This window comes from Panthera pardus, unplaced genomic scaffold (assembly GCF_024362965.1).
Source record: "Panthera pardus isolate Hobbes unplaced genomic scaffold, ASM2436296v1 HiC_scaffold_15, whole genome shotgun sequence".
NCBI lineage: Eukaryota > Metazoa > Chordata > Mammalia > Carnivora > Felidae > Panthera > Panthera pardus.
Window position 1 is genome coordinate 63548072 of NW_026526710.1, and position 20735 is coordinate 63568806.

The 20735-nt window shown below is 41.3% G+C and overlaps 1 protein-coding gene and 1 pseudogene across 4 annotated transcripts in view; both read right to left on the reverse strand.

The window, feature by feature from the left end:
- DYM (dymeclin) overlaps positions 1–20735 on the reverse strand; it is a 350855-nt gene that overhangs the window by 268921 nt on the left and 61199 nt on the right. For all 4 annotated transcript variants that reach the window (XM_019464089.2, XM_053902680.1, XM_019464093.2 and 1 more), the window contains 2 exons: positions 13809–13902; positions 12703–12836 (listed from right to left, as the gene is read on the reverse strand). In XM_019464089.2, the coding sequence (XP_019319634.1) occupies positions 12703–12836; positions 13809–13902 (228 nt within the window). The remainder of the gene's footprint in view (positions 1–12702; positions 12837–13808; positions 13903–20735) is intronic.
- Positions 4178–4877, reverse strand: LOC109275581 (60S ribosomal protein L10a-like; annotated as a pseudogene).

The window sequence follows — 20735 nt, forward strand, 5'->3', positions numbered from 1 at the left end:
TCTTATAGCTTCAGTCAAATAGGCTCATATTTTCAATGTTAGCTTCTCTGAGATAACATTCATAGCTAATATTTACTGAGTACTCTACCCTTTGAGAGGCACTGTGCCAAGCATTTCATTCCTTATTCCACATTAATCATGACAATAGCTTTTTCTGTTTTTTAAGATTTTATTTTTATGTAATCTCTGCACCCAACATAGGGCTTGAACTCACAACCCTGAGGTCAAGAGTTGTACAGCCCACCAACTGAGCCAGCCAGGCACCCTGCCTGACAATAACTCTTCAGAAGTAGATATGATCATCACCATTGTATTACAGACAAAGAAACCAAGGGTCAGAGAGGTCAGTTTACGTACAGTAAGTGGTAGAGACTAGATTTGAACCCAAATCCAGACGGACTCATAGAAAGAAAAAAAAAAAACAAAAAACAAAAACAAAGAAACAAACAAAAACATTATGAATGATTTTTAAAGACCTGTTTCTACACAAAGTTGGAAAAAACCTGGTCCAACAACCCATGATTCACTGAAGACCCTAAATACAAACCCCTGGTAAATGAATGAGGGGAGAGATATGAAATACCCTGTGTTAGGTACACATGAAGGTGACATGTTACACATTCATGAATGCATACTGGAAGTCTTTGATTTAAATATCCCATTTAGAAGGGCACCTGGGTGGCTCAGTTGGTTGAGTGACCGACTCATGATCCCAGAGTCGTGGGATCGGGCCCCACGACAGGCTCCACACTGTGGAGTGTGCGTAAGATTCTCTATCTCTCTCTGCTCCTCTCCCCTGCTTGTGCTCACTCTCTCTCTAAAAAAAAAAAAAAAAGAAGAAGAAGAAGAAAGAAAGAAAGAAAAAATAGGGAATGCCAACTGGTGCAGCCACTCTGGAAAACAGTATGGAGGTTCCTCAAAAAATTAAAAATATTAGACACAGCAATTGCACTACTAGGTATTTATCCAAAGGATACAAAAATGCTGATTTGAAGGGGGCACACGCACCCCAATGTTTATAGCAGCACTGTCACCAATAGTCAAATTGTGGAAAGAGCCCAAATGCCCACTGACAAATGGGTAAAGAAAACATGATGTGTATATATCTACATACAATGGAATATTACTCAACCATCAAAAAGAATGAAATCTTGCCATTTGCAACAACATGGATGGAACTAGAGGGTATTATGCTAAGGGAAATAAGTCAGTCAGGGAAAAACAAATATATGATTTCAAGAAACAACACAGATGAACATAGGGGAAGGGAAGGAAAAATCAGACAAAAACAGAGAGGGAGGCAAACCACAAGAGCCTCTTAAATACAGAGAACAAACTGAAGGTTGCTGGGGGGGGGTGTTGGGTAGGACGGTGGGCTAAATGGGTGATGGGCATTAAAGAAGGCACTCGCTGGGCTGAGCACTAGGTGTTGTATGTAAGTGATGAATCACTAAATTCTACTCCTGAAACCATTATTATACTACATGTTACTAACTTGGGTTTAAATAAAGTTAAAAATTAAAATTAAAATTAAAAAGAGAAAACTACCCAAGTTAGAAATAACCTCAAACAATGAATAAATAGAAACTGTTTTTGTGAGTATTATGCAGAACAAGGCCACTGAAATCCTACTTCTATACCAGGGGTTCCCCGTTTTGAAGCCCTAACCCTGCTTCTCTGGTCGCTATGAGTGACGCCAGGGGAAGGAGCAAAGACCAGATGACAGCCACGGTCCCTTCCAACTCCAGGCATCTCCACTTGAAACTGAGCTGTTCTGGGGCGCCTGGGTGGCGCAGTCGGTTAAGCGTCCGACTTCAGCCAGGTCACGATCTCGCGGTCCGTGAGTTCGAGCCCCGCGTCAGGCTCTGGGCTGATGGCTCGGAGCCTGGAGCCTGTTTCCGATTCTGTGTCTCCCTCTCTCTCTCCCCCGTTCATGCTCTGTCTCTCTCTGTCCCAAAAATAAATAAAAAACGTTGAAAAAAAAATTAAAAAAAAAAAAGAAACTGAGCTGTTCAGTCCCCATGCAGTACATGCTAAAACACCACACTCTCCTTAGGGAGGGAACCAGAGGAGAGCAAGATACTGTTAAAATCAAATACCTTCCACCAAAGTAGGAGGGGAAAGGGAGAGGGAGAAAATTATGAAAAAAGCACTCACTCGAGGAAGAGGGAAAGAAACATCACTAAAGGAAAACAAAGCAGCAGCCAGAGAAAAACCTATGGGTCATTTAAATCAGGTAGCATGGAAATATTAAAACACAGAGAGCTCACTGCTGTTTCCTTTTGCATGTAGAAAGCTGCCAGTTTCTAAATGCTGCTTAAAGCCACACCGTGCCAAACACAAGTATTAAAAATATAATCAAGAACTAACAGAGCCATATGCCACAAACAGGTTCCAAAGTGCCTCAAAAGCTTAGAGCAAAACTGACTTCCTTAAGGTGGAGGACACATAAGCTGGATTGTATTTACTATAAACTTATATTCAGAAAACCATAGTAAAGTCTGTAATTGGCAGTTTTATTTGTGAAACTAATATTGGAATTATTCTAAATTTTTTTTAAATTTTTTATTTATTTTTGATAGAGAGAGACAGAGCACAAGTGGCGGAGGGGCAGAGAGAGGCGGAGACACAGAATCCGAAGCCGGCTCCAGGCTCTGAGCTGTCAGCACAGAGCCTGACATGGGGCTCGAACTCACAGACCGCGAGATCATTACCTGGGCTGAAGTCGGACACCCAACCGACTGAGCCACCCAGGGGCTCCTGGAATTATTCTAAAATATTAAAAATCATATTGAAACTTCTAATGAGCAAAATCGAACATGCTTCTATAAAATAATCATAAGTTAAGGGAAAGCAGATGGACTCACTCTTTTCTAAAATGAAAACTGATCTACATTTTAATGTATTACACTATTTGTAAGCCTGTGCCCCACACATTCCAATAAAATCTGCAATCATTCCGGCTGCCTGCTATTACTACAATCAAATGGAAATGTTTCTAATTATACTCAAGGATAATATAGTCTTCCAGGTTTAATAAAAATACGCCTTTTTTATTTCTCAGTTGAGTATAGTATAAACACTGCTGATAACAGAAAAGAGTAGAAAACAGTTTCGTGGTACATTGTAAAAAGTTTAGAAACAGATTTTAGTGAGTAACCACTAGCTAAATAGAATATATATGCAACAAGGTATTGTACTGCATAATACGTACTTAGATTCTAGGCCAATTGAAAGTTCTATCCTCTTAAATTCTACTTTTGTTATTTTTTTGCATTCAATTTATACTAAAAAAATAAATAAATGTACCTACTTCTACCACCCCCAATCCCCCAATCTGTTCTTTCCATCTATGAGCCTGATATATGTATAATATTTTTTAGCTTCCACATATAAGAGAGATCATATGGTATTTGTCTCTGACTTATTTCACATAGCCTAATGCCCTCAAGGCTCATCCACATTGTCGGTAAATGACAGGATTTCGTTTTTTATAGCTGAATAATATCCCGTTGTGTATATATACTACATCATCTTTGTCCACTCATCCATCAATGGACACGTAGGTTATTTCCATATCTTGGGTAATGCAAATAATGCTGAAATGAACATGCAAGTACATACATTTTTTTTAATTAGTGTTTTCCTTTTTTTCAAATACCCAGAAATGGAACTGCTGGGTCATAGGGTAGTTCTGTTTTTAATTTTTTTGAGTAATCTCCATACTGTTTTCCATAGTGGTTACACCAACAGTGTGCTGCATTCCCACCAACAGTACACAAGGGCTCACCTTTTCTCCACATTCTTGCCAACACTTGCTATTTCTAGCCTTTTTTGACCAGAGGCATTCCAACAGGTGTGAGGTGATATCTCACCAAGGTTTTGATTTGCATCTCCCAGATAATTAGTGATGTTGAGCATCTTTTCATGTACCTCTTTGCCATCTGTCTTCTTCGGTAAAATGTCTATTCAGATCGTCTGCCCATTTGTAATCAGATTATTTTTCCCTATTGAGTTGTAATATATAATACATAATACATATGTGTATATATATATATTATATATAGTGTGCATATATGTACGTATGTGTGTGTGTGTGTGTGTGTGTGTATATATATATATATATTATATATATATTATATATTTATGATAGCACTATGGTTTATTAAGCTGTGCCTTAGTACAGATGTTGGGGCCCCATGGCACTCCTGAAGTAGAAAGCCCAGAATTTCTGCCAATTGTTCTTGAGCAATGACACCAGGAAACTGACAGCTGTTGTATGCAAGCTTATCATCTATAACGTTCATGCCAGACACAGCACCTTCTTCATCTGGAATTTGATCGTGGACTTCACTTCATCCATTCTGGCCACCACGTTCTCACTGTGGGTCAGCAAGGAAGGGAACTTGCCAGCCTTATTAAGTCCTGGGCCCAGGATTCACAGGATCTGCTCGATTAAAGATTATGAAGCCAAAAAGGCATCATACTTCTTGGCCAGCTTCTTGCCTAGTTTTTTATTCCTGTTGAGTTCTTCAGCACATCAATGTCCATGTGGGGAATATCCACAGCCTTGGCCTCATCAAGTGTTGCTGGTCCCCCAAAACACATACAGAGACCTTCAGGCAGGGAGTGGACTTAAGCCCAATGGTGCCCAAGAAGGATTTGTCCTTCTGAGAGCCACAGATATTCAAGGTGATATGCAGCTCCACCATCTCCCAAAACTTCCAGGACCCACGCTGGTTCCCGGGCAGGACTTCCCGCACCGCCTCGTACAGGGTGTTACGGGAGGCTTTGCAGCTTGTGGTGCCATGCACTGCAATAACCCGAAAAGAGGTCAAAAACTGTTGAATCCTTAGGCTTTGTTGTTGTTGTTGTTGTTAAGTAAGCTTTATGCCCAACTTGGGCTTGAACTCATGACCCTGAGATCAAGAGTCTATGTTCCACCAACTGAGCCAGCCAGGCGCTGAGTCCTTTTATATTTTGGATATTAGCCCCTTATCAGATATATGACTTGCAAGTAACTTCTCCCGTTCAGTAAGTTGCTTTTTCATTTTCTTGATGGTTTCCTTTGCTGGGTAGAAACTGGTTAGTTTGATGTGGTCCCACCTGTTTATTTTCACTTTTGGGGTCAGATTCAAAAAAGTCATCTCTAAGACCTAGATCAAGGGGCTTACCACCCATATTTTCTTCTAGGAGTTCTATGGTTTCAGGTCCTACATTCAAGCCTTTAATCCACTTTGAATTAATTTTTGTGTTTAGTATGAGATAGGGGTCCAGTTTCATTCTATTTATTTATTTTATTTATTTTTTTAAGTTTACATCAAAGTTAGTTAGCATATAGTGCAACAATATTTTTTTCAGGAATAGATTGACCCTTACCTTTAGCCTATCCCCCCTCCTACAACCCCTCCAGCAAACCTCTTGTTTGTTCTCTATATTTAAGAATCTCTTATGTTTTGTCCCCCTCCCTGTTTTTATATTATTTTTGCTTCACTTGCCTTATGTTCATCTGTTTTGTATCCTAAAGTCCTCATATGAGTGAAGTCCTATGAAATTTGTCTTTCTCTAATTTCACTTAGCCTAATACCCTCTAGTTCCATCCACATAGTTGCAAATGGCAAGATTTCATTCTTTTTGATGGCCGAGTAATACTCCATTGTGTGTGTGTGTGTGTGTGTGTGTGTATACACATACCACATCTTTATCCATTCATCCATCGATGGACATATGGGCTCTTTCCATACTTTGGCTATTGTCAATAGCGCTGCTATAAACATTGGGGTGCATGTGCCCCTTCGAAACAGCACATCTGTATCCCTTGGATAAACACCTAGTAGTGCAACTGCTGGGTCGTAGGGTAGTTCTATTTTTAATTTTTTGAGGAACCTCCAGACTATTTTCCAGAGTAGCTGCACCAGTTTGCATCCCCACCAGCAGTGCAAAAGAGATCCCCCTTTTCCGCATCCTGGCCAACATCTGTCGTTGCCTGAGTTGTTCATGTTAGCCATTCTGGCAGGTGTGAGGTGGTATCTCATGGTGGTTTTAATTTGTATTACCCGGATGATGAGTGATGTGGAGCATTTTTTCATGTGTTGTTTGGCCATCTGGATGTTTTCTTTGGAGAAGTGTCTATTCATGTCTTTTGCCCATTTCTTCACCGGATTATTTGTTTTTTGGGTGTTGAGTTTGATAAGTTCTTTATAGATTTTGGATGCTAACCCTTTATCTGATATGTCGTTTGCAAATATCTTCTCCCATTCCTTTGGCTGCCTCTTAGTTTTGCTGATTATTTCCTTTGTGTGCAGAAGCTTTGCATTTTGATGAGGTCCCAATAATTCATTTTTGCTTTTGTTTCCCTTTCTTCCAGAGACGTGTTGAATAAGAAGTTGTTGCAGCTGAGGTCAAAGAGGTTTCTGCCTGCATTCTCCTCGAGGATTTTGATGGCTTCCTGTCTTAGGTCTTTCATCCATTTTGAGTTTGCTTTTGTGTATGGTGTAAGAAAGTGGTCCAGGTTCATTTTCCTGCATGTCACTGTCCAGTTTTCCCAGCACCACTTGCTGAAGAGACTGTCTTTACTTATTCCACTGGATACTCTGTCTTGCTTTGTCAAGTATTAGTTGGCCATACGTTTGTGGGTCCATTTCTGGGTTCTCTATTCTGTTCCATTGATCTGAGTGTCTGCTTTTGTGCCATTTCCATACTGTCTTGATGATTACAGCTTTGTCATACAGCTTGAAGTCCGGGATTGTGACGCCTCCAGCATCAGTTTTCTTTTTCAAGATTACTTTGGCTATTCTTTTCTGGCTCCATACAAATTTTAGGATTGTTTGTTCTAGCTCTGTGAAGAATGCTGGTGGTATTTTTATAGGGATTGCCAGTTTCATTCTTTTGCATGTGTCTGTCCAACTTTCCCATCACTATTTACTGAAGAGACTGTCCTTTGTCTATTGTATATTTCTGGCACCTTTGTCACAAATTAAGTGACCACATATGCGTGGGTTTATTTTTGGGCTCTCTATTCTGTTCCATTGATCTGTATCTGCTTTAATGCCAATACCACACTGTTTCGATCACTATAGCTTTGTGATATAGTTTGAAATCAGAAAGCAAACTATTAGTAAAGTTTAATGATTCTATTCCACTGATAACAGAAAAGAAAGAGAGAAAAAAGAAATATCACAAAACAGTATTACCTAATGTAAGGCCAAGAACAATTCAGGAGGTCCTAGAAGCACTTTTATTTTTCTGCAAAGACAGATTACAAATCTTATATGCTAAATATTTCAAAATAATAAATCCATGCTTTCTTGCATTCTTTTTCCAGCAACTATTTTATTTGCTTTTTACATTACTCAACTAATGAAATTAAACTGTTAAGTTTTACACTAAGACAAAAATAAACCAGACAGAAACAACTCCCCTACCCACTACACAATTTCAGGTTTACCTCTTGAGCTACAGCCTGTTCCAGGCCCTAGAGGGTAGCTCAACCAAAGAGAAGAGAACAGTGAAATCCTGCTGCCATGGGAGCTAAAGCACCTCAGCAATCTGAAAAAATTCAAAACTAGTTTCAAAGGAGGGAGATTTACCTTTACTGCATTTAGTTAAATGAATTCATCATGGATTCTGAAGGTACTTCCAAAGAGTTTCAAAAAGGTTTTCAGCCAGAGGAGAATGAAAAGGAGAGTAGTTACGTTAGAGAGGTATGATTATGGATTATTTTTTTAAATTTCCACAAATATTCTATCCTTGATCGTCTTTTCCTTCCTTTGGTCTCTCACAAATTGGAAGTTTTTTTCAACTGCTCAGGACCCTTGGTTCCCATTTGCTTGCCAGAAGGAAGCCAATGTTCATGGAACTTCTGCGTGCACAGGCACAGCCTGCCTCCAGGGGGAGCTTCCAGAGCTGTTCCATTGAGGGACACCCAAACAACAGCATCTCCACGTCTTTTCCCTGTTTTGGGTTCATTTTCTCCAGAAGAGTATGCATCAACCTTCGAGATGGTGGGTACAACCCCAGTGCCCACATTCCTGGAAGCCAAGTCAAGATGCCTCACTTCTCCATTTGTAGTGTTTGCTCTTAGCCCTGTTCTCAGTAGACCACCCCTCCACTGGGCCAGGGAGCCCCCGTATCTTGGTTCAGTCTCTTGGAGAAGAGATTCTAGTGTTTTTTTTTTCTTTTTAAATAGGCTTCCTGCCCAGCACAGAGGCCAATGCGAGGCTTGAACTTATTATGACCCTGAGATCAAGACCTGAACTAAGAGTTGGACACTTAACCGACTGAGCTCCCCAGGTGGCCCGAAGGAGGGGGGTGGTCTTGGGTGGTCTCCTGACTGCGCAGAGCTGGGGAGAGGAGCTGGGCGACCCACTATTTCTTTCCATCACTCCTCCTGGGTGTCTGCCTTCGGAGACAGTTCCAATTCCTCAGCCTTTCCAGGGTTCTATGGCAAGAACTGGCTGTTTCCTGGAGTTCTCCAACCCTGAAGGCATGTAGCCTTCTTCGGCTTTCACCGATCAGTTGAGTTCACCATTACTCCACTTTCCAACTTGCGAAACGTTAACACTGTGTTCCCCTGCCTCCTCTTTAATAAGAAAATCATGACTTTCTAACAGTGCTTTTACTGATGTTTTATTGGGGCTTCAGAAGAACGCAAAGATAAACATGTAGTTTCAATCCACTATGCTTGAGGGCAGTATGATTTTTTAGAATAAATTTATATTGAACTAGTTTATGCCAAGGAAACGTGGTTAAGTGAGCCTTTGCATGGACCCGACAACCTCCAGCGTCTTTTCTACCTACTCTCTGCACAGCCATAACTGACCACCACGCTCCACATTCTGCTGTCCCCAGCTCTTGGCACATGACCCATGTCCTTCATCCCCTCAACGCCCACCCACACCACCACCTGCTCACAGGCACACATGGTGTGCTCCTTCAAAGCACCCCGCTCTGTGCTCTCGATCCTAGCATCCCCCACTTCCCTGGGCTTTCGTTTCAGCTCGTTCCCCCTCTTTTTTTTTCTTCTCTCTTCAGTCTCTCAATCTCTCAATCTTCAAGGCTTCTTCCCTCATTTATTTTTTTTTCATTTTTTTAATGTTTATTTATTTTTGAGAGAGAGAGAGAGAGAGAGAGAAAGAGACAGAGCATGAGTGGGAGAGGGGCAGAGAGAGAGGAAGACATAGAATTCGAAACAGGCTCCAGGCTCTGAGCTGTCAGTGCAGAGTCTGACGCGGGACTCGAACTCATGGACTGTGAGATCATGACCTGAGCCAAAGTCGGACATTTAACTGACGGAGCCACCCAGGCACCCCACTTCTTCCCCCATTTAAAAAAAATGTAAAAATGTTTGTAAATAAACTATAATTGCCTTCCACTGGGGGCAATATTAGTGGAGTAGTTACTCCAAAGAGGCCTCCTATACAAAACAAGTAGTTCTTGGCTAAAATAACTCTTTTTAGTGCATTGATGGGCTTCCAGAAAGTAAAGGAAATCTCTAAGGACCCTTGCACCATAACCAAAAAGCACAACCACAGGCGAACAAACTGGCTTGAATCCAGAGTAAAACACTGGGCAGTAAACAAACGCTAAGGGTAGGGTGACCCTGATGATGAACGATGGTACAAGGCCGTATGGGTTGCCACTGGGAAGCTGAACCTGAGATGGCACATTAGGCCCAGAACCTCTGGAGGAGACTTAATAGCCTCAGGTGATGCAGCCCTAGATCCCTCCAGCGGCAAATGCAAATCCCTCCCTGATTTGGGGCCTCAGATTAAGATCCAACCAGCAAAAGCTCACAACCAACATCCTCAAATACATAAGGAAACAAAGTGTTCGCAAAAACAAACTATACATGCAAACCCCTAAGGACTTCAAATATCGGATTTAGGAGATGCAAAATGTAAAATAAGTATCAGAGGTGATGGAAGATGATACCGAGAACCGCAGGACACTAGGAGGAACAGAACTCACACCGAAGGCAAAGGGGAAACAGAAGCCGTTTTGTCGCGCTTCCTGGTTTCCCCTAGGGCTAGCTTTGTCCCCTCTGACTATTCTCAAAGGCAGGGAAGAGCACCAAGAGTTAGAGGTACAAGAGGATACAAATTCTCCGCAGCGAACCATCTATTACCACATCATCCACAGCCCGTGGGGAAATGTTCACCGAGGACATCCTCACAAATTTCTGTTACAAACTGGGAGCTTACTGACAGTCACATTAGCCTTGGAAAGAAGGCTTCCCTGAACATGCCAGCAATATCCATCTCGCCGCAGCAGTTTGACAAGGAATTGGAACAAAAATGCTGTAGGGTGTGGTGACCCAACCATCCTAAAATCCCACAGCTGACTGCGCTCAATTGTTTGTAGACGGTCCTGTACTTCCGTCAATTCAACCTTCAAACAACCAAACTGCATACTATCTACACCTGCAGCCTTCCGCACACCTGATGCGGATATGCACCTACAAGCTGATAAATGGATGTTTTTAGGTACTGCGTAATGACGTCTTTTTTTTTTTTTTTACCATTTAACAGTATGTATGCAATCATTTAATTTTATTACTTTTATAAACTGTAAAAAGACATTGATAGAAAATGTAAAAAGGACTTAGACTGCTGATAAGTAGAAATGTCAAGGGGTGCCTGAGTGGCTCAGTTGGTTAAGTGTCTGACTTCGGCTCAGGCTATGATCTTGTGGTTCATGAGTTCGAGCCCCGCATCGGGCTCTGTAATGACAGCTCAGAGTCTGAAGCCTGCTTCGGATTCTGTGTCTCCCTCTCTCTCTGCCCTTTCCCTGCTTGCACTCTGTCTCTCGCTCTCTCTCTCAAAAATAAATAAAACATTAAATTTTTTTTTTAATTTTTTAAGTAAATAAAGTACAATATATGCATAATTGTTTTGACATAAAGCAAAGCAAAGTGTTGGGTTTGTAGGTTCTTGGCTGGCTTAGCTCTCAGGCCCCATGAAGCAAACACGCACTCCATTCCTGCTGCTACCCCTTTGGTGGAAAGGTTTGCACCTCCCTGCCTAGGGCTGCTTTGGCACTTTCGGTACCACAAAAACGAAGCCTAGCATTAACAAAATTAACACATGCCAGACAGAATTCTGATTAAAAGCTCTGTTTAAACATCCGTGTATGTTTAACAAACACAGATTATCACAGTAGTAAACTGAACATATTTCTCTCTTGAAACTCAGAATCAACATATAAAGCTCTAGGTAGGGGGCGCCTGGGTGGTTCAGTCAGTTGAGTGTCCGACTCCTGATTTCAACTCAGGTCATGATCTCCTAGTTCATGAGTTCGAGCCCCACGCTGTCAGCACAGAGCCCGCCTGGGATTCTCTCTCTCCATCTCTGCCCCTCCCCAACTTGTGCTGTCTCTGTCTCTCTCAAAATAAATAAATAAATAAACATTTTAAAAAAAAAAACCCTAGGTAGACAATAAGTCTAATGAGAACAGAGACATGGTTTTTTAAGTTTGTTTAATTATTTTGAGAGAGCGCGCGCGCGCACACACACACACACACACACACACACACACACACACACACAGGGGTGGGGGAGACAGGCAGTCCAGAGAGAGAGGGAGAGAGAATCCCAAGCCGGCTCCCTCCGGGCTGTCAGCGCAGAGCCGTGTGCAGGGCTCAAATGCACAAACCCGTGAGCTCATGACCTGAGCTGAAATCAAGAGCTGGACGCTTAACCAAATAAGCCACCCAGGCACCCCTAGAGACATATTTTGAAAAATGAGTCCAGGATAAGCATCTGACTTTGGCCCAGGTCATGATCTCACAGTTCATGAGTTCGAGTCCCTTATCAGGTGAGCTCGAGCCGCACTTCAGGTAAACATAGGCCCCACTTTGGGTGAGCCCCACTTCTCTCTCTCTCTCTCTGCCCCTCACTCACTTGCACCCTCTCTCTCTCTCTTAAAGAAAGAAAAATGAACCCAGAACCAGGAGCAACACTGCCTTTGCAAACCTCAGAGAGAAGTCAGCGGGAAGGGTAGATACAAAATCCTATACTCCCTGTATTTCACATAACAATCCCTTTCCGCCCTTCTACCTTCCAGGCTGTAAGTTTTCATGCTAAGACATAAAACACCATCTTGAAAACTACAGGCCCTCCTAACCACTGCCCCCCCCCCAAAAAAAAAAAAAAAAGTAACACAAAAAACCCAGCAATATCAGGAGAAAACGGCAACATTTCGCTGTGTCTTCGGAACAAGACCGCACATTTCGGCATCGTAAAACTGCCCTTAAATGTTATTTCTGATCAAGTAGACCCACAGAGCCAGAGACTGCTGCGTCCTATGAAAGTAACCTTCAATATGTCTAAAATCCGTACTTCTGATTGGTTGTCTCCTTTAATAATGTATTCCCCTAGTAATGATACTTAAGTTGACAACCCTGTTTTCTGAAAGGTGTATTTGTGGTTTTTAATTTTATTTTCCATATGCGTCAGAGTCAAAGTAAGTAAAAGCTTCGCTGCTACCGGCTTCCTTATTTCAAAAGAAAAAGGAAAAAAAAAAGAACTTTGAGAGCTCTGGCTCATTTAAATATAGGAGAAAAGGGAGTGACAGCGTGCCAGGTCGTTTAAAAATGAAAAGGGAAGACAGAGAGAATTTTCGACACTACGCTTTGATTCCTCAGGTTTCATCCTTCCGTGTTACACGTGCTCTCCCTGGGACATCTTCAAAGGCCATACTTACTGTAACTGCCAGGAGATTTTTCTTCGTACGTGAAATGAAGTTGCAATTCCTCCTCTGACATCTCACAGATGAACACTTTCAGCAGACAGCAAATAATAAACAAAGCGTTGTGTGTCTGCCAAATGAAGATGTGGCTAGAAAGGAAAGACCAAACCACACGGGAATCAGCACTTCATCAGGAGCACGGGCACCATGCCGTTCATGATTTCTCGGCCGTTTTGCCCATTCCGTTTGTAATAGAAACACAGCGTCCCTATCGTTTCATGGCTAGTGATATATTACTCTATGCCAATCCACTTCATGTTTCATGCTGTACATTTTACTTAGTGAGTCAACCTAACAAAAATATTTTCGTTAGGTATGGCCGCTCTTTGTTCTTAACTTCGTACTTGTCCCACACGTGGGCAGGGCAAAGAAAAGCGAAAAAAAAAATGTTTTTAAATATAGTAACATAAAGAGATTATATGCAAACACACGACCCAAATTTTAAATGGGGCACTGCCAGCAGCCCAGGACAATAGTCGCTATTTGTATTAGTAACCAGGAACTCAACAAGAAAAATTTAAATTAGATTCAATATAATTTGTTTGGAAGCAAAACTGGTTTTAAAAAATGCTTGAGGGCATCAAAGATTAACCTTCCAAGGCATCAAATATAAAATTTTAATATCTACATTAGCTATACTGGAATTCAAATAAAAATAAAATTATAATATCTAATCAGAACTTTCTTTCATCTACTAGGAAAGGAAGAAAGGAAACAGATGTGGAATGAAATACTCAAACTTAGTCATAATTTAAACTAGGTATGAACAGCAATAATAATGGGGGCGGGGAAACTATCTTTTTTAATAATAATTACATTGCTATTAACCTTCTTAAGGAATATATTTCTGAAGATTGTCTGAAATGCTGAAATCAAACAGATTCCAGAATTCATAACCTCACCACAATGACTTGGACAGTAAATTATAACCTCTCTTTTACTTTTTAATAATGAGAATTCCTTTATAGCTTTCAAAAAGACCATAATCCATTTCCACCAAAAAATGAAAAATACTCATATTGCTAAATATAAAGAGAACATGATTTAATCAGCCAGCTTACTTCTGACATTCTGCCGAAAGTTTTAGTTCTTTGGTTCTAGAAAGGAAGACCTTAATTAGCGCACCAAGGTTTCCTGTTCGAGGATTGTTTACAACTGCAAGAGAAGATAAGGTTTTAAAAAGTTAAAATTAAAAACTGAAATCAAAGTGAACATATTAAAACACTTATAAAACCAAGCTGTCAAGCTGAAGTTGCTCACAGACAAACCTTATGACCAACTTCACATCTAATTAGGAAAATAAACAATGAGAGAAATTGCTGGTCTTAATTTTGAACAAAAAGTGATTTGCAAGGGGCATCTGGGTGGCTCAGTCAGTTAAGCGTCTGACTTAGGCTCAGGTCATGAACTCTCGGTCCATGAGTTCGAGCCCTGCATTGGGCTCTCTGCTGTCGGCACAGAGCCTGCTTTGGATCCTCTGTCCCTCCCCCTTCTCCCCCAAGTGCTTGCGCGCTCTCTCTCTCTGTCTCAAACACAGATAAAAAACATTTTAGAAAATTTAAAAAAAAATGATTTGCAAACTGAAAATGATGGAAACAATAGGACAAAGTAGCCAATTCATATCAGAATTCAAAACTGTAAAGAAAAGAGAGGATAGTTGATACATACTCAATTTACACACACACACACACACACACACACACACACAATTATTTCTCTTTAGAAAAGCAAATGTTAAAAAAAAACTCAAAAAATGATTCCCAGTATACAGAATACAATCAAGTGTAAAGGCAAAAACTCTGTTCAGATCATTGTAAATCATTCTAACGAAAAACAGACACATAAAGCACTATGGCCGGGGGGAGCTATTTTGATCAAATACAATTTTAAAGAATTTGCTCAAAAAGTTGTTTAAGTTCAAAGGGGGGCATTTCAACAAGTATAGCCCAAAGAATTGAGCGGATACAGTAATGAGAATCAGAAGATCTGGTTTCTAGATCCAAGGCTATAATTAACAGAATATTAAACCTCAGACAAATTACTTTTCTTCTCCAGCCTGTTTTCTCATCAAGCAACAGGAAACACACACTGACCAATATACAGTAAGTGCTCTACACATATCACCTCACCAAATCCTCAAAACCAACTACGGGATAAGCACCAATATCACCTCCATTTCACAGATCCTCACGTCTCTGTTGTTACCGCTCAAGGACACATCCTTGTCTGCTGGTTACAATCCCTGGCTCTAAGATGCTGTGCTACACCAACCCCTCTAATCAAGGAATCAGACTTAATGAAGATACAAAGCTCTATCAGGCTGCCCAGTAAGACACACGTGATGATTAATTTTACAAGTCAACTTAACTGAGCCACAGGATGCCCAGATATCCGGTTAAACTTATTTCTGGGTGTATCTGTGAGGGTGTCTCTGCATTTTAATTTTCAGCTGAGTAAAACAGCCTGGCCTCTCCAAAGTGGGCGCACATCATCCAACACATTAAGGGCATGAACGGGACAGATGTCGGAGGAAGACTGAATCCTCCTCTGGCTGACTGTTGAACTAAAACGTCAGCCTTCTGCCCTTGGACAGGGACTTACAACACTGGCTCTTACGGTTTTCAGGCCTTTGGACTTGAATGGGAATTCACACCATTGGTTTCACTGGGTCTGTGGACAACCTTAATACATCACAGAAGCACAGAAGTTAAGGACCAGTCAGAGCTAAAGAGTACTATGCTAAGTGAAGTAAGTCAGAGAAAGACAATTACCATCCGATTTCACACATCCTATGTGGAATTTAAGAAACAAATGAGCAAAGGGGGGGGGGGCGGGGAAGAGAGAGAGAGGCAAACCAAGAAACCGGCTCTTAACTACAGAGAACAAACTGATGGTTACTGGCGGTGGGGGGGGGAAATAAGTGATGGGGATTAAGGAGGGCACTTGTGATACAGACAGGCTGAATCACTGTGTTGTACGCCTGAAACTAATACTACACTGTACGTTATTTAAATACACTGTATGAATCTAAATACAAACTTAAAAAAAAAAAAAAACTCATCAGAAGGAAGAGACCATTTAGCCAAAAACTTTAATTTTATTGATGAAGGAAAAGAGACCCAGAAAGGTTAAGTGTTGGGCCCAAAGTCAACAATGTTAGTGACAAATGTCCAGTCTTTTTGCTTTACGAACGGTTTTCAAACTGAGAGATTCCAGAGTTCTGAATATTTGTTTCTCTTTCGAAATGTTATTTTTAACTATTTCGAAAAACAGAAATGCAAACGCTCAAACACACTGGCCTCTGCTGCCTGAAAAATTCATTTAAAAAAAAATTTTTTAATGTTTATTTTATTTTTAGAGAGAGAGAGAGAGAGACCAAGCACGAGCAGGAGAGGGGCACAGAGAGAGGGGGAGACAGAATCCGAAGCGGGCTCCAGGCTCTGAGCTGTCAGTACAGAGCCGGACAATAGACTTGAACCTACGAACCGTGAGATCATGACCTGAGCCGAAGTCAGTGCTTAACTGAGCCACACGGACGCCCCAGAAAAATTCAGACCTGACACTTATCTTTTGCTGCATCTCTATGAATATATTTGAACTTGTTGAAAATGTGTCAAAGATTTGAAAGAACGAAGTTCTCCAGAAATGTTAAAAATCCAGGTATGCACATACATACATAAAAAAAAAAAAAAATCACACATGGGAATTAAGTACACCATTACAGCATACCTGCTCGGTGCTCAATAACTGTCAAGTTAATTCAGGTCAACCTGCTGGGTAGCTGTTCTTGTCACAGCTTGAGTCAATGCAAGTTACAGTGTAACTTTCTGCGATAAAGCGTTGCGGCACCTTGCTATTCCAAGCGTGGTTCAGGGACTGGTGGCAACAGCGTTATGTGGGAGCCTGCCGGACACACAGAACCCCAGGGCCACCCCCCTGCACCTGCTGAAGTTAACAGCGCTTCTCAAGGCTTAACGTGCCTTTAAATCACAAGGCACTCTTAAAGTTCCAATTCTGATCTCGCAGGTGTCGAGGGTGACCTGAGAGTCTACAACACTGTCTCCCAGGTGGTGCTCCTTGCCGCTGAACGGAGAACCCCACTGTGGGCAGCAAGGTGCGACACGTGCGGTAAGTCAGGGCGGGTTTTGTCCGGCTGTTATAACCAAGAATAGATATGTGATTAGATGTTAAATCTTGTCAGTTACACTTTGAAATAAAAATTTCCTGCTTCTCTTTCAAGCTTTGGGGCTTAATGAAAGAATATCCTGAGATTTCAGGATACACTGTGTAAAAACAAACAAAAAAAACCCCACAAAAACAAAAAGTTAATGTTTGCAAGTGCATCTCTGTGTGAATTATTGTTACCTAGCTACTGTAAACTGAAACAAAATACCAAAACAGGGGCACCTGGGTTGTTCAGTCGGTTAAGTGTCTGACTTCGGCTCAGGTCAGGATCTCACGGTTCGTGGGGTTCAAGCTCCGCGTCGGGCTCTGTGCTGACAGCTCAGAGCCTGGACCCTGCTTCTGATTCTGTGTCTCCCTGTCTCTGTGCCCCTCCCCCGCTCACGCTCTCTCAAAAATGAATAAACGTTAAAAATAAATTTAAAATTAAAAAAAATATTGAAACAAAGAGGATATGACTACAAGCATTATTCAGAACCCCAGCTTCACGATCTTGTGTTCATTCAACAGGTCCTTTATTACTGAATGACTTCATAAGTAATTGTTTGAATTTATAAATGGTTAGCTATTTAAAAACGAACAACAACAACAAAAAAATAACACTGTGTTGTTGGGAACAGCAACCAGCTACTACCACTGTGGATACCTTTTCTTTTCATTCATTCATTCAGCATGTATTTATTGAGCTAATTCTACGTACGTACCCAGTACTCTTTCAGGTACTAAGGAGATACTCAGGACGCACAGTCTTTTTTTTATTTTTTTAACGTTTTTTTTATTTTTGAGACAGAGAGAGACAGAGCATGAACGGGGGAGGGGCAGAGAGAGAGGGAGACACAGAATCAGAAGCAGGCTCCAGGTTCTGGGCCATCAGCCCAGAGCCCGACGCGGGGCTCGAACTCACGGACCGCGAGATGGTGACCTGAGCTGAAGTCGGCCGCTTAACCGACTGAGCCACCCAGGCGCCCCACAGGACGCACAGTCTTAATGCAGCTGACATTCTAAAACATTTCAGTTTTTACACTACTCTTACACAAGATGCAGACGGGGAAATAGACTAATAAAACAAAGTACAAAGTACAAAGTACTTTAATGGAATCAAAGTTAATTGGTAAAAATCAAATATGATGTTCAAGCTGAATAAGCTAGAACAGGAACAGGGGATAACTGACAGGAAGGCAGAAAAGCATAACAGAATTAGACCACAGAGTCTGAGTAGGTTCAAATCCCAGCTGCACCACTGACTAGCTGTGACACCTGGCAACTTACTTTCAGCCCCCCACCCCATGCCTCACTTTCCTCAACTGTAAAATTAAATAACAATGGCACTTAAATTAAAAACTAACTCATTTCACTCTAGAGTTTGAACTTGTAGCAATCCGTTCATAGCTTTTGTGTAAAGAAGAGACTTCCCTATCTCTACAGGAGTTCAAGCAAAGTCTGAGTAACATTCAGGTAAAGGTATTATAAAGAAAATTTCCATCTGGGGTAAGAAAGTTGGACTTGCTTCCAGACCCTGAAACAACCTTTCCCAATATTTCACTAAAATACCCAAGTCCCCAATCCAATAAATATACAGAAGCTAGGACAGAGACAGGGTAGCAATCCATGGGGATGCACTCAACAAAATTTATATTGTGGGAAACTCTACTGCCCACTTTCTTCAATAAATAAATAAATAAATAAATAAATAAATAAATAACTAGGGGAAAAAAGAAGAGATAGACAATAGCAGAAGGAACCTAGCTATGAAAAAGAATCATAAAAACGTATCAGCCAATAACAACATATAGCCTCTATTTTGGTTCCTGAGTCACATAAACTAAGACAATAAGAAATTTGAACACTCAGTGGTTATTTTATAATGTTAAAAATGATTTTCTAGGGGTGCCTGGGTGGCTCATTCGGCTGAACATCTGACTTCAGCTCAGGTCATGATCTCACAGTTTGTGAGTCTGAGCCCTGCATCGGGCTCTGTGCTGACAGCTCAGAGCCTGGGGCCTGTTTCGGATTCTGTGTCTCCCTCTCTCTCTGCCCCTCCACTGCTCACACTCTCTCTCTCTCTCTCTCAAAAATAAATAAACATTAAAAAAAATGTTTTTAATTGCTTTCTAGTAAGATAGTGGTATTGTTTTCCTTAAAAACAAAACAAAACAAAACAAAAAACTCCTCTTAGGGGATCTATGCCAAAATATTTATGGATGAAATGACATGCCTGAGGTTGGTGTCTAATATGCGAGGACGTGCTCTCTGTTTGTCGGCTTTTCTGTACATGTTTCATACTTCCGTGAATGGTTGAGAGATATAGATGAAGCCTGCCCATTAGCTGAAAATGAGTGAAGTCAGAAGAGGAACTTATGGGAGTTTACTACATTATTTGGCCTGCATTTCTAGAAGCGTGAAACCTAAATATCAAACACCCTTGAAAATATACAACAAGACACAAGTTCACACAAATGCTAATTCCAGGCAGACAGTCCTTCTCCCCACCAAAACAGAGAACACTTGAACTACAGAGTTTATAGAACCGATGAGTATTTACTTGGTAATCAATGGACGGTTAGCAAGGCTAACCACTTGAAAGTAACTTTAAGGACAAAATCTCCCCCTCTCTGTCTACTCCAACAAGAAAACTTACATTACTCATCCCACTTCCTACACTTCCCTCCTACTTCCTACACCAACTCTGAGGCTACCCCCCCCCCATCCCCGCCGAAAACAACTGGGGAGAAATAAACACGCCAGACACAGAGCAACATGCACTGGAGGGTACATGTACAAAAAATGTTGACCCAGATGTTCCTTCAGGGAATTTTATAATTCTCTCCAAAGCCAGGGGGTAAGGGTAAGAGAAGGTCCCATTTAAACCAAGCAAAACCTACACAAAATAAAACCTTCCTGGGTTCTAAAGTTAGGTTAGAAAACAGCAGCAGCCTGCCTTCAAGCTTAAATAATAGCAGATTCAACAAGCACCTACAGGATCCACACAAGGAACAAGGTTAATAACAAGGTGTATTTACACCCTCTCTGACAGCAAACAACACACCTACATGGGTACTCTCCGTGAGTCTACCCTGCTTTAGTTTTCTGAAGAGACACAGCATGTGAAAGTAGGTCTGTTTATTTCTGGTCTGATTCCCCTAATGAGACAGAGCCATGAGGTCAGGAATCTAGGTCAGTCTTTTGCGCCAGAATATGGAATATATTATGCAATATATAGCACAGTATACAGAATAGAGCCTATAATATAGTAGGTGCTCAATAAACATTTGCTAGTTTCATGAATAAGGAAAAACAAAACAGTAACAACAGAGTAAGGAACAGGCTATGGTAAACCTTCAGAGGAAGAACTGAATCAAAACTATCAAACAAGGGGGCGCCTGGGTGACTCAGTCAGCTGAGTGTCCGAATTAGGCTCAGGTCATCATCTTATGGTTCACGAGTTCGAGTCCCACTTCAGGCTCTGTGCTGAAGCTCAGAGCCTGGAGCCTGCTTCGGATTCTGTGTCTCCCTCTCTCTCTGCTCCTCCCCCACTTGTGCTCAGTCTCTCTTAAAAACAAATAAACCTTAAAAAAATAAATAAATAAACTATCAAACAAATTTGAGTAACAAGCATCATCAGTGGAAGAAGAGAAAATCGACTATTTTTTTTTATGTTTATTTATTTTGAGAGAGAGACAGAGAAGGCAGGGGAATGGTAGGGGCAGGGAGAGGGAGGGAAGGGCAGAGAGAATCCCAAGCAGGCTCCACACTCAGCACAGAATCCAACATGGGACTCAATCTCACGACCCTGAGATCATGACCTG